This window comes from Bubalus bubalis, chromosome 1 (assembly GCF_019923935.1).
Source record: "Bubalus bubalis isolate 160015118507 breed Murrah chromosome 1, NDDB_SH_1, whole genome shotgun sequence".
Lineage (NCBI taxonomy): Eukaryota > Metazoa > Chordata > Mammalia > Artiodactyla > Bovidae > Bubalus > Bubalus bubalis.
In genome coordinates this window covers 183,504,843-183,524,425 of record NC_059157.1, presented here as the reverse complement: position 1 = coordinate 183,524,425, position 19,583 = coordinate 183,504,843, and the positions used below count along the sequence as shown (strand labels likewise).

General features: G+C 42.8%; 1 protein-coding gene across 16 annotated transcripts in view; it reads left to right on the top strand.

Moving 5' to 3' along the window:
* NEK11 (NIMA related kinase 11) overlaps positions 1-17,837 on the top strand; it is a 267,287-nt gene extending 249,450 nt beyond the window's left edge. For 14 of the 16 annotated variants that reach the window (XM_044947220.2, XM_025291957.3, XM_025291948.3 and 11 more), the window contains one exon: positions 17,022-17,837. In XM_044947220.2, coding sequence (XP_044803155.2) covers positions 17,022-17,313 — 292 coding nt within the window. In that variant the 3' untranslated portion in view covers positions 17,314-17,837. The remainder of the gene's footprint in view (positions 1-17,021) is intronic. The other 2 variants (XM_044947215.2, XM_044947211.2) reach the window with 2 other exon arrangements.
* Positions 17,838-19,583: the final 1,746 nt, after the last annotated feature.

Sequence of the window (19,583 nt, the reverse complement as noted above, 5' to 3'; positions counted from 1 at the left end):
GGTGCCAGACAATATGCATATTACCCCATCTATGTGTGATTTTAGTGTGTGTGCACATGCTAATTCCCTTCAGTCATGTCCGACTCTGTGACCCCATAGACTGTAGCCCTCCAGGCTCCTCTGTGCATGGGATTCTCCAGGCAAGAATACTGGAGTGGGTTGCCATGCCCTTCTCCAGGGAATCTTCTTGACCCAGGGATCAAACCTGCATCTCCTCCATCTCCTGCATTGCAGGTGGATTCTTTACTGCTAAGCCACCAGGGAAGCTTGTGTACATTTATAAAACACAATTCATAACTTATTGTATTTATATCCAATGGAATTCTATAGCCATTACAAACACTGCTTTGGCAGAATTTTTAATACTTGGGACATCTTTGTAATGTGATGCTATGTTTAAAGGTTTTTTTTTAAGTTTAAAACAAAAGCAGGATGTGTGTCATGATTTTTCTCCCCTTCCTTCCTTGAGCATTTTCCAATGTTATTAAATATTCCAAAAAAATATTTTCCTACTCTTGGATTTTTAAGTTGTTTTCAGTTTTTCCAACTTGTACATAATTTTCCAACTTGTATGTAACATTATTTTTTTTTTTTTACCAAATGCTGTTTTTGAATTTCAAAGCCTTTCTGAAGATAAATGTAATTACGGTTCATAGGGTATAATATTTTGTTATAATTATTGGCTCATAGGATGTGGCCCTTGATATTTATTGACAAATTAGTTTCCATAATCCACAAAGATTTTAATGTAATATTTTCAACTTTTGTTGATGTAATTAGTTACTAAAAGCCATCATTTATTCTATTTTGCCATATAGCAGTTACTGACACCTACTGTCTGCCAAGCTGCCTTGAAGACACTGGGCACATCATTACAATTAATACATGGTCTCTACCTTCGAGTCAGGGCTTCCCAGGTGGCGCTAGTGGTAAAGAACCTGCCTGCCAATGCAGGAGATGCAAGAGACAATGGGCTGGGGAGATCCCCTGGAGAAGAAAATGGCACCCCACTCCAGTTTTGCCTAGAGACAGAGGAGCCTGACAGGCTATGGTCCATAGGGTCACAAAGAGTCACACAGTTGAAGGAACTTAGCATGCACTCCCTACCTTCAAGTCAAAGTGTGACCCTTGGACCAGCACATTTGAATACATAATTAGAACATGATGCAGTTTGGCCTATCATAGAATTATGCCCACCATGCCATGGAATACAGCAGGCCTAAGGTGTGACTGACAATTAACCAAGAAAGGGAAGAGATTCTTACCCTTCACTTTGACTTCACTCCTCTCATTCTAACTAAAGAGTGATGCTGACGTAGGGAAGGGGGAATGTTTTCTTTTCTTACTCCTATCAGAGTTCAAGTATTAAGTATACCTGACTGTAGAAAGAAAGTAGGAAAGAAACTTACTCTAGTTTGTGTGTCAACTATCTATATTTCTGTGTCACCATTTATATATTTCACAGATTCAGAAGGTTATAAGCCTCCTTCAAGGACACATACATTCATCCTAAATCTGTAACCAAACTTCACCTTCCCACAGCCCATGAACCCTGCCTGCTTAGAATAGAAAGATGGTGGTCTAGCCTTCAAAGCATTTGCCCCAACTTCCAAAAGATATCCCCAAATAAAAGAAACAACTCAGGGCTTCTGTGGTGGCTCAGTGGTAAAGAATCCACGAGTCAAAGCAGGAGACACCAGTTCAATCCCTAATCCAAGAAGATCCTACATGCCTCAGAGCAACTAAACCCATGTGCCACAACTATTGAGTCTGTGCTCTAGAGCCCAGGAACTGCAACTGCTGAGTCCACGCACTGTAGAACCCGTGCTCTGCAACAAAAGAAGCCACCGCAATGAGAAGCCCAAGCGTTGCAACTGGAGAGTAGGACCCACTTGCTGCAACTAGAGAAAAGCCCAAGCAGCAGAGAAACTCAGCACAGCCAAAAATAAATTAATTAATTAAAAAAAAATTTTTTTAAGAGACAACTCAGCCTCCATAAATAGCACTGTCAAACCTCTTAATATTTCTTTTGTCAAGAAAATCTTAATTGAAACATCCTAACTAGGTTGAATAAATGAAATTGCCAATATTTGACCTTTTTAACCTGTAAAACTGGCAGTTTCTCATAGTTCAACTAAAACCTGCAATTTAATTTTTCCTGTTTCTTCCCAAGACTACCGATTATACAGGTCTAATATATTTTAGAACTAATCGAAACTTCATTTCATACCAAATGATTTCTGCAATATCTGTCCCAGATACAAAGAAAAGGTGGGAAAACTATTAACATAGGTTTATGCTCGCTTGTTACTTCTTAGATCATCAGTAAGATAAAACTGGAATACAATATTTCCCAAATTGAAGGGAAAGAGGTTTCCTGCTTATTTAAGCAGAGGGCCTTCTAGCCGATGCAGAATTAGGAGTCAGGCAAACGTGGGCAAGCAAACACAGCAAACTACCAAACAGACTATAGTTTCTAGTCTCCAACCCAGACAAGGCTGGTGTCCTCCTCTTAAGACAAACACGATGCTGAGAGTGTGTTATGAATCCAAGATTATTACTAACGGAAAGCTGCACATCAGAGATTTAGGGAGAAGGAGAGACAGAAGAGATGAGAGAGTCAGCCTGAAATTGATGAAGACTTCCATCAATGGAAGCATTACTCTTATCAGATTTAAACTCATATTGTAAGAAATTTAAGTTCAGTAATTCTGTAGAGGGTGTGGTATGGGAAATGATGCCTCAGAGCTTGGAAAGCTGGCCTGATCCCATTAAAACATCAGAATTTTCTTCAAAACTTCATCATAGTTTGAAATGCTTTATGGAGTCCTCCTATTCAAAATGTAATCCACAGCTCCAGCCTGTGTTCTCAGACTCTAAAGTGCACATGAATCACTTGGAGTCTTCTGAAATGAAAAATCTGATCCGGTAGGTCTAGGTGGGTCCTGAAAGCCTGTGTTTCCAACCAGCTCCAGTGAGGGTTGATGCTGCAGGTGGGATCCTGCTTCCAGGGTAAAGTACCCTTCTGACAGCCTTGGTTCCTCTTTATAAATTGGCCATCTCCTCCTGCGGGTCAAACACGGAGTGCTGAAGTCAAGAGGCACCGGTCCCCCTCAGTGGCCTTGCTCTCTTCTTTCAAATCTTCCTGTCTATAAAACAAGGGCTATCAAACCTAGCTGAGGATAGAATCTTTGACTTTCCCAGTAGCAGGAAATTTGGAGATTATCCTAATTCAATCCTTTCCCTCCACCCCCCAGCCCATCTGTATCTTAAAGCCAGAGCCTGAGATCTTGCTGACAGAGTCTGCAGCCATCCCATCGGACCTGGGAGCGCTGTGCAAGATAAGGGCCTCTTGCAGATAGTTTCAAATAAGTGAAAGTAACTATAAAAGCCATTGCTCAAAATTACTCACAAACCTCACCTTAATGGAGGGTCTTCCCTTTTGGGGTTAGGGCAGAAGACAAGAAACCCAGTGTTTCCTGGCGGGAGGCTGTAGGGGAATCCCTCCCGCCTATCCCTTTCCATAGCAGGTGAAAGCACAGGGCAATCTTGGTCTGCCCCCACCTGTCAAGAGCAGGTGTCAGCTTCAGTTACTGTTTTGCAAAGTCATTTCAGTCCTTTACTGGTACTCAGCAGAGAATGAGGTGTGATTCCCTGATCTCAGCTGTTTTTCCTCGGGCCTGTGGCACATTGGCCTTCCTGGGCTCATCTCCTCCCTCCTTCCCTCTCTGGAATGCATGTCTTGTTGATGGTAAATATACTGTGATAAACCAATCTGTAGTCATCAAGGGAGAGGTACAATAAAGCCGACGAGTGAACATGTTGAGCTACAAAGTGATGAAAATCATGTTTTATTCATGGAGAACCATTTTAATTGGGGACATAAAATGATACAAATCAAATGTAACTATGTATGTCTTGGAGTGGGGCGGGGGAGTCAGGACTAAAAGGAGATGTTCTCATCTAAATTTTGTCCTTTGTAGTTGCTATAGCACCATTTTGAAGTCCAGTAGGTCCTCTTGTCATTAAGGTCCTCAATGACAATTTAGCCAGTAAATTTCACATCACATGTGGGTGACCATATAATTTATTATCCAAACCAGGACCCTTTTGACAACGGAATGGGCGCCACTGGTGACTGTGCTTCCGTGTCAGGCAGGCACTGAGGCCGTCTCAGGTTAACCAAGACACAGCCCTTCTCATTATGGGCAGTTTCTGCCCTGGACCCAATGACCTTCTGGCACTGAGACGTGAATCTGTCTCAGAAAAATTGCACCAGACAGAAATCAAACAGGCGAGGAAGACTTTACTCAAGACTACTGCGATAAGGGAGAGAGACTGACCTCTGCTTGAGTACAACAGGGACGGATGGGGATGTGTAGCCAGTGAGCAGGAAGGAAGTCAGTGGACAGAAGATTACTAAGGGGAATTGCTTAGGTATGAAGGGCATGGGAATCCTTGCTAAACTGGGCCCAGTGGGACAGAGACTGCAGCTGAGGATGAGGCCTCCTTGAGCAGAAGATGGACACAGAGAAGCCTAACTGAAGTTTAGTCAAGGAGAGAGTTCTTACAGAATCTAATCAAATGAAAGGCAGCTCTTAAAATTCATTCTTCTCCAAGGAAACCTGTAGTTTCCCAACTATAACAACTCACTCTTGTTCTGAGGAATTCTCCCAAACATATTTATGTTCTAATTTCTTTTCCTTTGTGATTTCTTTTCATTTTCCTTTGCAAATCCAATTATTCTTGTGTTTGATTAGAAAATCTGTTTAATCTCCTGCTCTTTGCTTTGACTCCAGCAAAGCTAGGATGAAACTGACTTTTGGAAAATTAAGAAAGTGGTTTGAATGGACCAAGAGAAGCACAGTCATAATTTAGCCAGGAAGGACTTCACCAAGTGGTCCACATCTCATGGTGCCTTGTCTACTGAAGATTTGTTTATTTTATGTTTATCTCACATGTATGTCCATCTTTGCAGAGGCCAGTATAGAGTCCATTCTTGAAGCTCAGTGCTCACCACTGGGGAGGCCCCTCCCCGATCCCAGAGTCACTTTCCTCACCTATAAAATGAAGGCATCTGATTAGATGACTCCTTGTTACTTTGCAGGACTTTTTAAAAGTTCTGTAATTCTACCCCTCTCTAGATTGTATTTTCTTATAAAATATCCATCTTGGATCCATTATGAAAGATAGGATGTGAATGATGGTAAGTCATTCTGAAAATAATTACATTATATAGGAACTGTCTCTGAAAGGCTTGGTTTTCCACACACACACATATACATATATATTGTAGTTTGAAGTAAAAACAATCCAAAAAGGGTTTTCACAAATGTTCCCAGCAGCTTTGTTAGTGAAAGTGGTAGTGACAGGGTGGGGGTGGTAGAAACAACCAGAAATGTACTTCATCAGGATAACAAATTCAGAGTAGTCATGGACTGGCACAAGCAGAAAATCATCACGCTCCGGCAGCACAGGGGGCAAATACCAACAATTTTAGCAAAAAAAAAGCAAGAAAAAACCCAAGTATGACACCACTTACTGAAAGTGTAAAAACACACAGAACAGTGCTACTTATTTTTGAGGGATACATACTTACATATGTAATAAAAGTATTTTTTAAATGCTTGTTTATGATAAAACACCAGATTCAGAATAGTGGTTACCTCTGGTGATTGGGAAGGGATTATAATTAGCGAGAGAATTCAGAGCTTCAGCTGCATTTGCTAATGCTTGAATCCATAAACTGGGAGTTGGATATGCTTGTTCATTGTATTATATTTTACACTTTTTTGTATATCTTAAAATGTTTTATGACATCTTTGTAATAATGTTAGGAGGGTCGTGAAAAGCTGTGGCATTCATTTGTAAAGATTAGAAACTGAATGTCAACAAGTTGCTACAATTTTTTAGTATCAAAGGTTAACGGGCATTTAAAAGCTCCTTGCTACCTGCCCCTCAATTACAACACACCAAGCAATCAAAAACAAAACACACAAACAACTTCCGGTGTACACGTTGCCAAAGGAACTACTAGTCAGGTACCAGTGTCCTGAGTTCCAACTTCTTACATTTCTAACTAGTATTGCTATTTACATACACTTTTTGGTGTTTTGAGAAAAGTTTGTAAAAACATATATGGGAAGTGATGTATAAAACTGAGATTAGAAGACTTTCCTGGTGGTCCAGTGGTTAAGACTCCATGCTTCCAACGCAGGGGGCATGGGTTCCATCCCCAGGTGGGCAGGGAAGTTCTGTATGAGGCATGGAATGGCAAAAAAAAAAAAAGAGAGAGAGATTGGATGCCAGATGATAACTTGAACAGTTTACTCTGCAAATAAGCATCAACTCAGCTCTGAGCTTCCAGGTGGCTTGGACAAGAGGAGAAATCCTCTGAGTCAACAAGAACCAGCTTAGTAGGAGAGTTTTCTAGGCACTAAAATTTGGGGAAGAACTAGTCACAAGGATCTTTATATCAAGGGCACTGAAGCCTTTTGCATGGTGCTCAAATCTCTTGATTTGCCCTTAACAGTGGCTCCTTGTGATTCACTCACTTCACACAGGACCAGAGTGATCTGGTTATAACAAGGTTCAGATCCTGTCGGCCCTTCAAAGGTCCCACTGTATGCAGGACCCCTTCCTCATCCTCCAAGCTCTCTGCCGTGCCTGAGCGTCTGCCCTCATCGCCTGTCATTCTGCTGCTCTGAGTCAGGCCTCCGTCACCCCAGTCTTCTTTCCTTCCACGCAGAGCTTAACATGCCTGGCCGCCTCTTTCCTCAGTTGGAAATGCCCTGCTCCCCAGTGAACCTGGCCATCCAAGTCTCCATTCAAATGCCATTCCTACCACTGCCCCCCAGAGAGGCTTTCCTTAATCACATTGACAAAGGCAGCCTCCCTCCTAGTCTCATTCATCCCTAGGCCTCGGGCAAAAAGGCCAGCACTGGGCCTGCCTGTTGAGGGTGCCCCTGTGGTCATCCTCCCAGTAACTGCCCATTGGGCCAAGGGGACTGGCATCCTCAGACCCTGGGTCTCCTCTTCTAGATTGTGCCCTGGTTACCTGGAACCCTGCAATTCTCTGCCCAAATGACCTAAGTTCATTTCTAGAATCTGTGGACCTCTGCCTTAGGCCCTCCTCCCATGGGTGGTCTGTGCTACCAGTTTGCACCGCCCTAAGTCTCAGGTGGCCACAGGGTGGCTGGCTGTCTGCAGAGGCATCAATGGCTCTTGGATATAGGAGCTGAGGTGTCAGGCATGAGTGCAGAGACCCCTCACACTAGGAGATGGAGCCAGGCTAGGGAGGGAGGGGGGCAGGGGCAGGGTGTTCATCTAGGGATGAGGGTTGGGGTTGGCTCACCCAGCTCTGCCGTGTTTCAGTGCAGACCTCAGAAGTATGAGAATACTGAAGCTGGCCTTCTAGGTCTCTATGAAGTTAATTTGTCAGGGTAAGAAGGTAGGTCATATTTTATTTAACACTTTGTGAGCTTGGTTCACAACTTATAAATATTTTGACACATGTGGGCCTCCATTGGTCTTCTTGCTGTGGCTACTGCTGCTAAGTCTTCTTTCTACATCTCCACAAATGTTAGAAATGGGCCTTGCTTCCTCTACCTGAAGGTCTGTCAGGAAGATGCGGGAGCTGGTTCAGCTGACAGGGCCTGGTGGTCACAGCCCCCCTAGAAGCACCTTTTCTGCCTCCTCCTTGCTGGGGGATTCAAGCCCTCTTCTAGGCAGCCATGCTCTCACTCTTCTGTCTCCCTGTTTATTTCATTTGCAGCAAAAGGCAAAAATCTGAAATTACCTTATTTCTTTATTTGTTTTATATTTGTCATTTGCCCACCAAAGTATGAGTTCTGTGAGGTCACGGACTTATGGCTGCATCTTAGAACTTGGCAAGCACGAGGTGCTCATTAAAAATGTGCTGAATGAGTAACATTGGGCAGTTTTGTGGCTGGACAATGCTTGGTCAAAGATGACTCAGAAAGGCCCTGTATCCCCAGCGGGCCCCAAGCCAGGTAATGGAGCAGACCAGAAAAGAGATAAAAGTCCTTTGCTTTCAGTTTCACATTCCTTAAGAGGCTAATTAATCTGGAAACAGGAAATGTGAATGTAGCCATTATTGGGGGATTTCTACTGGGAGAGAAATAGTTTGCAAACCAAATCAGTGCTAGGCAAGAGGGAGACTTTCCTGTTAGACCTGAAAGAGAGGACAGGGCTAAGGGAGTTTGGAAACCTGATGATGCAGCAGAACCGGTGGAAACTCATTCCTTCTCCCTGAAGAGAAATTGCCTGTGGTCTTTCTAGGAAGGGGATGGTGTCAAATATTTTCTGCTGTTAAGCTAAAAATACTGTTCAGAACAGAGGCAAAAATCCCCTGGATGCTGCTCTCTGCCTTATTTCACTCCCATGACAGACAGTGATAGCTGCAGAGCAGCCTCCACTGCTCACTCCCTCCATCCTTCACCAAGGCCTCCTGGTGGAGCAGGCTGGCTCTCAGCACTCTCTGGATGCCCCATTGTGAATGTATGAAACAGACACAGCCACTAACACATAGAATTTTTTTTTTTAAGAATAAGTTTCCTTCCTTTTCACTCAAAGAAATATGAGGTCATTTTTATCCAAAGATGATAGAGCCAATCCACTTGAAATAGGGATGAAAATAAAATAGGAAATACTCAAAACTACTCTTTATGCCAAATTCAGACTTAAATTGAAGAAAGTAGGGAAAACCACTAGGCCATTCAGGTATGACCTATATCAAATCCCTTATGATTATACAGTAGAAGTGACAAACACATTCAAGGCATAAGATCTGATAGACAGAGTGCCTGAAGAACTATGGACAGAGGTTCGTGATTGTACAGGAGGCAGTGATCAAGACCATCCCCAAGAAAAAGAAATGCAAAAAGGCAAAATGGTTGTCTGAGGAGGCCTTACAAATAGCTGAGACAAGAAGAAAAGCTAAAGGCTAAGGAGAAAAGGAAAGATATACCCAACTGAATGCAGAGTTCCAAAGAATAGCAAGGAGAGATTGGAAAGCCTTCCTCAGAGATCAACACAAAGAAATAGAGGAAAACAATAGAATGGGAAAGACTGGAGATCTCCTCAAGAAATTGAGAGATACCAAGGGGCCATTTCATGCAAAGATGGGCTCAATAAATGACAGAAATGGTATGGACCTAACAGAAGTAGAAGATATTAAGAAGAGGTGGCAAGATTACACAGAAGAACTACACAAAAAAGATCTTCATGACCCAGATAATCATGATGGTGTGATCACTCACCTAGAGCCAGACATTTTGGAATGCAAAGTCAAGTGGGCCTTAGGAAGCATCACTCCAAACAAAGTGGAGGTGATGGAATTCCAGCTGAGCTATTTCAAATTGCGAAAGATGATGCTGTGAAAGTGCTGCACTCAATATGCCAGCAAATTTGGAAAACTCAGCAGTGGCCACATGACTGGAAAAGGTCAGTTTTCATTCCAGTCCCAAAGAAAGGCAATGCCAAGGATGTTCAAACTACCACACAATTGCACTCATCTCACATGCTAGCAAAGTAATGCTCAAAATTCTCCAAGTCAGGCTTCAACAGTATATGAACTGAGAACTTGCAGATGTGCAAGTTGGGTTTAGAAAAGGCGGAGGAACCAGAGATCAAATTGCCAACATCCAATGGATCATGGAAAAAGCAAGAGAGTTCCAGAAAAACATCTACTTCTGCTTTATTGACTATGCCAAAGCCTTTGACCACGTAGATCACAACAAACTGGAAAATTCATAAAGAGATGGGAATACCAGACCACCTTACCTGCCTCCTGAGAAATCTATATGTAGGTCAAGAGGCAATAGTTAGTCCCAGAGAAGGAACAATGGACTAGTTCCAAATTGGGAAAGGAGTACGTCGAGTCCGTATATTATCACCCTGCTCGTTTAACTTATGTGCAGAGTACATCTTGTGAAGTGCCAGGCTGTATGAAGCACAAGCTGGAATCAAAATTGCTGGGAGAAATATCGATAATCTCAGATATGCAGATGACAGCACCCTTAAGGCAGAAAGTGAAGAGGAACTAAAAAGCCTCTTGATGAAAGTGAAAGTGGAGAGTGAAAAAGTTGCCTTAAAACTCAACATTCAGAAAGCGAAGATCATGGCATCTGGTCCCAACACTTCATGGCAAATAGATGGGGAAACAATGGAAACAGTGTCAGACTTTATTTTTGGGGGCTCCAAAATCACTGCAGATGGTGACTGCAGCCATGAAATTAAAAGATGCTAACTCCTTGGAAGAAAAGCTGTGATCAGCTTTTCTAGACAGCATATTAAAAAGCAGAGACATTACTTTGCTGACAAAGGTCCGTCTAGTCAAGGCTATGGTTTTTCCAGTGGTCATGTATGGATGTGAGAGTTGGATCATAAAGAAAGCTGAGCGCTGAAGAATTGATACTTTTGAACTGTGGTGTTGGAGAAGACTCTTGAGTGTCCCTTGCACTGCAAGGAGATCAAACCAGTCCATCCTAAAGGAATAAGTCCTGAATATTCATTGGAAGGACTGATGCTGAAGCTGAAACTTCAGTACTTTGGCCACCTGATGTGAAGAACTGACTCTTTGGAAAAGACCCTGTTGCTGGGAAAGATTGAAGGCAGGAGGAGAAGTGGATGACAGAGGATGAGGCATCACCAACTTGATGGACATGAGTTTGAGCAAGTTCTGGGAGTTGGTGATGGACAGGGAAGCCTGGCGTGCTGCAGTCCCTGGGGTCGCAAAGAGTCAGACGTGACTGAGCAACTGAATAAAGTGAACTTGGACAACTGGGGAAACTTAAATAGACTGGAGAATTAGATGACAGTAATGTATCAGTGGTAATTTTGTGATTTTTATGGCTGGTCTGTGGTTATGTAAGAGAGTGTCTTTATTTGTAAGGAATACACACACAGTCTTTATTTGTAAAGAATACACACAAAATACAGGAGAAAGGAACATCAGGTCAGCAAAAAGGCTAGAGTCCAAAAAAGGGTTCTTTGAACTCTACCTATAACTCTTCTGTAAGTTTGAGATTGCTTCCAACTTAAATAATATTTAGAATGTGAGCACATTTTTGTGTGCCATCCTTGAACTGATTTTCTGGTGGCTCAGGCGGTTGGTAAAGAATCTGCCTTCAGTGCTGGAGACCAGGGTTCGATCCCTGTATTGGGAAGATTCCCCTGGAGAAGGAATGGCAACCCACTCCAGTATTCTTGCCTGGAGAATCCCATAGACAGTGGAGCCTGGCGGGCTGCAGTCCATGGGGTTGCAAAAAGTCGGACACAACTGAGGGACTAACAGTAAAGAACTACATTGACCTAGCCCTCTTCTTTACAGCCCTGGGAGAAAGAGAGGGCACACAGAGCAACCAGTAGTTGATTGGTAAGTAAATAGATGTGATAAATATATTGTTTACAAATAACAATTAACATGAGAAGAGGCTAGTGAAGAAGTTTGGAGGATGAGAAACAGGACTTGGAGGAAACAGGAGAACGAGTAAGCATAGTGCTCCCCCGAAAGATGCTCTTTCGGCTGGAAAATCAGCCAAATACATACTGGGGGGTTCTCCAGGCAGCTGGAGCTTCTTTAGAACCATGGGAGGCTTCCTGCAACTCCCCGAGTCTGCCACTGTCTCAGCAGGTGATCCACCCAAAGAGCACCTGCCTGCAAGTGAAGCATCTGGACTAAGATGATATTTAGGATTCCTTAAACACTTAAAATGCTTTGAACAACAGGATACAATTGATTAAGGATATGAAGCATGGGACAAAATAGATGAAAAAGAATTAAAATACACTTTTTTTTCATTTGAGAATGTAAGTTCTTTTTACTTGAGTTATCCACCTAACTAAAGGGATAGTTCCTCCATTTGATAAAACTAACCCCCTTTTCCCCTTAAACAACACAGGAAACACTCCCTTCCCTTTTCAAATCTTAGATAATAGCAGGAAAGACCCCTGAAATAGAATATTCTGTTTTGTGATTCTTAAAATACTAGAACACATCATTGCAGGAATATTACAGCCTGTTTTCTGAGTGTCGGAGTAGATTTATGCTGCAGTCTTACAACATGTAAATCTTAAAGCACCTGTCACTTTGCTTTTGGCATTTGTTATGGCATGCCTGATTTTGTTATTGACCCACAATTTATTTGGAATAAATAAATTTACAAACACATAAATGTTTACCACATATTTTTGTTACAAGTTTCTAACAATTGTAGTGTGGTCGGATAACAAGATCTCATATAAAAATCAGTATTTGAAAAGTGTAGTAACTTGAATTGTCTAGTATATGGTCAGTTTTTTGTAAATGTTACATGAGAGTCTGGAGAGAATGTGGTTGCTATAATCATCAGATGGAATATATATATATATATATATATATTAAATCCAGCTTAATATTAAGATTTTCTGTTACTAATTTTTTCCAATGCTTTCATATATCAATAACTGAAATGCTACATTATGAGAATGTATTTGACAATTTCTCCCTGTACTACTTGATGAATTTTTTTTTTTTTTGGCTTTGGCTCTGGCTTGTTTTGCAGCATGTAGACTCTCTAGACACATGGGATCTTAATTCCTCAACCAGGGATCGAACCGTGTCCCCTACATTGCAAAGCACATTCTTAACCACTGGAGCATCTGGGAAGTCCTGCACTTGATGTATTTTTATTCTACTTTATTAGATGCATGCAGATTTAGAATTTTCATTTCTTCCTGGTGGATTAAACTGTTTTCATTATCTAGTGGCATTCTTTATTCTATTAAGGCTTTTTTTTCCCTTAAAATCTATTTTGTCTCATAAAACATATATACTAACGCAGATTTCTTTTGGTTTTTATTTGCCTGGCATATCTTTTATTTTTAGATTTGCTTACTCTCAACCTTTCAATGCTCTATATTTTAGCTGTGTTTCATAAATTATATCTAGAAGGATTTTTCTTTTTAGACAGTGAGTTTATGCATCAACATTTGCTGGAGGATGTTTAGATCACAAATAGCCCTTCCAGGAATGCTTAGCTGTAACCGGGTACCCAACAAGAACCTATTGTACCACCATTTTCAGAAAGGGCCTGAAAGTCACACATCCCATGTAGGGGTGTCACGTGTTGCCCAAGCATGTGAAGTGGTCATCTGTCTCTGCCCACCAGATTCAGAGACGGACATTGGAAATACTAGACATGGAGAGAAGTGGTACAAAACCCACCTTTCATAAAGGTTCCTGGTACTTGTTAGCACCAATGACCATTAAGACAGTGGTATTAAAGGGAGAGCTCATGGCACTCTTCTATTCCTGTAGTGCCTCATACATATTTAATATGCAGGAATTTATGTTCTTTAAAATCATTTTTCAAGGTTTCCTTAAACGGTGTCTAAAGAATAATCTGTGTTTCTTAATGCTTTCTGTTAAACTCAGTTTTCTCTCTAGAAAATTACTTTTTCTTAAATCCCACTGTGCCACCAGTCTTTTTATGTCATTCCCCCGCCACCCACCCCCCCCGCCCAAATTCAGCTAGAAAAGATAAAAGTATTTAAAATAGTGTCTCAACTGATGGCAGAACAACAAAATTACTTGAAGCTCCCAGTTGAACTGAAGTAGGATTACTGTGTAATTCACCACTGGGGAAGCAACAATAATGTACACGAGAGTAAAACAATGGTTAACAGGTTCCTGGTAGGCAACAGGTACTCTGCTTAAGTGTGTGGGTGTGTGTGTGTGTATGTGTGTGTGTGCGTGCGCTCAGTCATTCAGTCATGTCCAACTCTTTGTGACCCCATGGACTGTAGCCTGCTAGGCTCCTCTGTCCATGGAATTTTTCCAAGCAAGAATAGAGGAGTGGGTTGCCATTTCCTACTCCAGGGGATCTTCCCAACCCAGGGATCAAAACTGCCATCACCTGTTTCCTAAATTGGCAGGCAGATTCTTCACCACTGTGCTACCTGTGTGTGTGTAAATATCACCTACATATGAAAAGTCCAAGGCTCAGAGAGGTTAAGGAACTGGCACGAGGTCATGCAGCCTGTGAAAGGGAGAGCCAGGATCCAACTCTGATCTCTCTGAATCCAACATCTGTATCCTAGTGATGAAAAAAATGAGTACTGGAGTGAAACTGCTGGGACTACATGATACCCTCTCCATATACACACACACACACACACACACACACACACACACACTCAGTATCTCAGTTTCTTGATCTGTAAAATGGGAATGACAATAATGTCTATCTACACTGTTGTTATGAAGATTTAAAGGGATGATCTGAGACAATGCTCAGAATGGAGCCTGGCACCCAGAGAAAGTGCAGGAACTGTTAGTATGGTTTCAGGGGACATTTGGGGCTTCTTTATCATCAGCAGTTAATATTAATAATCACATCCTAAGGTTTCTTTAATGTTGTGTTCATGTGGCTCTCGCCCACTTTGTGCATCCTCCACACCCGCCAGGCACCTCACGGGTCTCCTGCTGCTCCCACACACGTCCTCCAGCTGTTACAGCTTAAGTGAGATGGTGCCTCCGCCTCTTCCACAAGGTATTCCTGATTTTCTCAAACAGGAACTTTCATGAGACACTGTTTGATGGCACCTGGCGGCTGTCTAGGTCATTCCTTCATTCCCCAAGTCTTTCCTGAGCACCTACTGAGTGCCTGGTCCTGTCCTAGGTGCTGAGTCCCTCCTTTATGGAATTTGTATGCTAATTAGGGAAGTAGGGAGAGGCCAACAGCAAACAGATACACACAAAAAGATGGAATAAAAATACCAAAAGTAATACGTGCTGTGCAAATAGTTCAGGTGGTGTGATCCTGTGGAACAACTGGGTGGATCTCTTAGACTCGGTGGGGAAGGATGGTTTCTCCAAGAAGGTGATATTTAAGCTGAGATCTGAAAGGCAAGAAGGAGGCAGCAATATAAAGATCAAAGGGAGAAGCATTTTAGGGAAGAGGGTACAGCTTGTGCACAGACCCAGAGGTGGGAATAAGCTTGGGTTGTTTTTAAGGAACAGAAAGGTAGGTGTGACTGGAACCTAATGGCTAAGGCAGACTGTGGACAAGACAGAGCAGGTTGGTGGAGGAAGGCAGGAGGCAGATTATGCACAGCCTGATAAATAAGAGTAGGGAAGGGACCAGATCCTAATGTTATAGGAGTCTGAGACAGTGAAGTGATGGGATCTGACTGTGGTTTGGTACATGTCAGCAAGGAAAGTATGAATTTCTGGGAGTGGTTGAGGTGACTACAGATATGAAGTATCTTGGGTTTGGTTCTAATAATCTCTTAGCAAAGGTGGGAAACCTACACAAGCTGGAGGATGTGGGGCCCTAGGGCTGCCAGTCTCTCCAGCACTTGAAGTTCCAAGACCTGTGTTTGAGTTCAAGTTCCATCAACCACTAGCTGTGTGAGTTTGTGAAAGCCAACATACTTATTGTCATCTGTAAAATAGAGATGAACATTCAATGTGTTGCTTAGTTTACAAGGGTCATTTGAGAGAATAAATGTAAAAGCATTGTGTAAGCTCTGACTTAATATAAAAATGTAAGTTAAAATTTAAGGTGCATATATCTTGCATTGTAATTACAAGCCTGTAAACTAGATCAGGATCAGTTACTTCTTTTTATCTGTCATAATACCTAACCCAGTTCTATGTCTTCTAGGGATTACAAGATTGTACAATACTGTACAATAAAAGCTTAAAAAAATAAATGAAAGCATTTGTGATTAATGCCTTCAGTTATTGTTAGCATTACTATCATTATTGTCTAGCAGTAATGCATTTAAGATTCTGGGGAAAAAGAACTGATTTTTCTTTTCACCAAATTCATTAAAATGAAGAGTAAAGAAACATTTCTTCAGTTAAAGTTATAAAAATATTTATACTTGCCCCTTAGTATCCTTGGGCTCTGCATCTGTGTCTTTAACCAACTGGGGATCAAAAATATTTGAAAAAGAAATTCTAGAAAGTTCCAAAAAGCAAAACTTGAATTTGCTGCAAGCCAGAAACAATTTTCATAGCATTTACATTGTATTTACAAGTATTTACATGGCATTTACATTGTATTATGTACTGTAAGTAATCTAGAGATGATATGTGCATGCTGCTGCTGCTGCTGCTGCTAAGTCGCTTCAGTCGTGTCCGACTTTGTGTGACCCCATAGACAGCAGCCCACCCGGCTCCCCCGTCCCTGGGATTCTCCAGGCAAGAACACTGGAGTGGGTTGCCATTTCCTTCTCCAATGCATGAAAGTTAAAAGTGAAAGTGAAGTCACTCAGTTGTGTCCGACTCTTCGCGACCCCATGGACTGCAGCCTACCAGGCTCCTCCATCCATGGGATTTTCCAGGCAAGAGTATTGGAGTGGGGTGCCATTGCCTTCTCCATGATACGTGCATAGGTTATATGCAAATACTATGCCATTTTATAAAAGGGACTTGAGCATCCATGGTTTGGGTATTTGCAAGGGGTCCTGAATGAATGCTGTGCCAAAGGGACGACTGTATAATCATCAACCTAATTCATCACACAACATTTTTCATTAAAAAATTTTTTATACTTATTTATTTATTTGGCTGCTCCGGGTCTTAGTTGCATCATGTGGGATCTAGTTGTCTCACCACGGATCAACCAGTCCTCCTTCATTGAGAGCACAGTGTGTGGGATCTAGTTCCCTGTGGAGGGATCAAACCTGGGTCCCCTGCCTTGTGAGCATGGAGTCTCAGTCACCAGGACCACCAGGAAAGTCGCTAATTAATGATTTTAAAAAGCATGATATCCAAAAAAAACCACAAACATGGTATCCACGGAGGATTGGTTCCAGGAAATGTGCCTGCCCTCTGCAGACACCAAAATCCATGGGTGCTCAATTCCCTTGTATAAAATGGCAGTGCAGTCACCCTTGGTATCCACAGGTTCCACACCCCCAGCTTCAACCACCTGTGGACACACAGGGCTGACTGTATGGTTTCTCAGTGTGTAACTTTTCTTGCTCTTTCCTGACTTGCCTGGCAGATCCGCTGTGCAGAAGCTGGGAGCAGAGGTGTTTGAGGAGGTCTACAGTTACCTCAAGAGAGCAAGGCAGCGGGGAGCCAGCGAGGCAGAGGTCTGGGCAGCTCTGGAAACAGTGGTGCCTCGAGCCAGCGACTGTTTTGAGGTTGACCAACTACTCTACTTTGAGGAGCAGTTGCTGATCACCAGGGCAGAAGGGGTCACTCTTCCCCAGAACCATCATGAAGCAACTGTCAGAAGCAAGCAGGTCCCAGTGGACAAGGCGCCTGTGAAAATCCATCAGCACTGTTGCTGACATCTGTTCTGGGACATGGGTGCAGAGCAGCGGTCTCTACCTCCAATCCCTTGTCAATCTCCTTCAGATAGTAGTCAACTTGGGCCTTAGTGTTGTCAGGTCTATACTGTGAGATGGGCACATGGATCGGCTTGTCTTCCTGAAGAGTAGTCCTGCTCTAGTGCCTTTGGGTCTCCAGAAGGGTTGGCTCACCCTGGCCTTGGCCTGGGAGAAGGCACGTGCTCTTCACATTTCCACTCAGTGCCGACTGCTCTGAGTCTCCAGGGACTGTGGGCAGCCTGCTCCTGAGGGGGGTTGGTCCCCAGCCTCTGACATGCTGAGCTGCTTCTCAGGGGCCCGATGTACCTGTCTCAGGTTGCTAGCTTTTGGCCCACTTTACCCTTGAATGCCTAACAAGCAAGAAGTGCATATGTGTAAAGATAGAGTGAATCCTTTCTGTGATGTATTCCCCAAACTCATCCAAGGAGTATTAACGACTTTTATTCATGGCTATAAAATAAATCACCTATTTTTCTCTTGTCCTATCCAGAAGTATCTTGTTGAACGTAGCACATCCATCTGAGGATAATTACTACTTAGAGGAGCTAAGACTCTGCTTGTTGCCTATTATTGTCCAGTGCTGTGCTCATTACTATAAGAATCTTACTTCATCAAATCTTTTCACCAGAGACAGAGAGAGAGTGAGAGAGTCCTGGTCATGTGGGTGGGAGTCCTAAACTGGATTTTGGCCAGATTTAAGTTCCTGTTAGTCTGGTGTCAATTTTATTTTTAGTCCAGTCACAAGAACTCAAGAGGGGCAGAGGGGAAATTTCCTTCTCCCTGACACTTGGGTGAGTTTTTGGGTCAGAAGAGGAAATAGGTAGATTTTCAACTATTTCACAAGTAAAACATGACCAGGGAACATCACCCTGCATTTAAGAACATACTGGAGGGAGGAAAAAACTGCCTTTACCCTCTTACCAGCTGGAGTGGCGAGTGGCGGCTGCACAGTGCTGGAGCGGCTGACAGGAGATACCCCACATCCAAGGTCAGGAGCAATGGCTGTGCTTTGCTGGAGTAGCCATGAAGACATACCCCATGTCCAAGGTAAGAGAAACCCCAGTAAGACAGTAGGCACTGAGAGAGGGCATCAGAGGGCAGACAGACTGAGACCACAATCACAGAAACCTAGCCAATCTGATCACACAGACCACAGCCTTGTCTAACTTAATGAAACTAAGCCATGCCGGTAGGGCCACCCAAGACGGATGGGTCATGGTGGAGAGTTCTGACAAAATGTGGTCCACTGGAGAAGGGAATGGCAAACCACTTCAGTATTCTTGCCTTGAGAACCCCATGAACAGTATGATGGGGAAACAGTGGAAACAGTGGCTGACTTTATTTTGGGGGGCTCTAAAATCACTGCAGATGGTGACTGTAGCCATGAAATTAAAAGACACTTAATCCTTGGAAGGAAAGTTATGACCAACCTAGACAGCATATTAAAAAGCAGAGACATTACTTTGCCAACAAAGGTCTGTCTAGTCAAGGCTTTGGTTTTCCAGTAGTCATGTATGGATGTGAGAGTTGGACCATAAAGAAAGCTGAGCACTGAAGAATTGATGCTTTTGAACTGTGGTGTTGGAGAAGACTCTTGCGAGTCCCTTGGACTGCAAGGAGATCCAACCAGTCCATCCTAAGGGAGATCAGCCCTGAGTGTTCATTGGAAGGACTGATGTTGAAACTGAAACTCCAATACTTTGGCCACCTGATGTGAAGAGCTGACTCATTTGAAAAGACCCTGATGCTGGGAAAGATTGAGGGTGGGGGGAAAAGGGGACAACAGAGGATGAGATGGTCGGATGGCATCACGGACTCAATGGACATGAGTTTGGGTAAAGTCTGGGAGTTGCTGATGGACAGGGAGGCCTGGCGTGCTGTGGTCCATGGGGTCACAAAGACTTGGACACAACTGAGTGACTGAACTGAACTTACCCTCTTAGGTTCTGTAGCTGGAGTCTTCAAAGTAAAGTGACAACAGACAGCAGAAGAAAAAGGATACACATTTTATTTGATTTAATGTTTTTACATGACATATGTGTGTGTGTGGGGGGTGCTTTTTAGAAAGAAGTGACTGCCAAAGAAACAGGCCTGACAACTTAAACACTATTTTGACGAAAGAGGAGGGATCAATATGTGGAGATGTGACAAAACAGAGGGAAAAGAGATTTGAGCTCCAAGGGGGGTGAATTGTGGGACTGTGACAAGGAGACACATGGAACTGGTGGCAG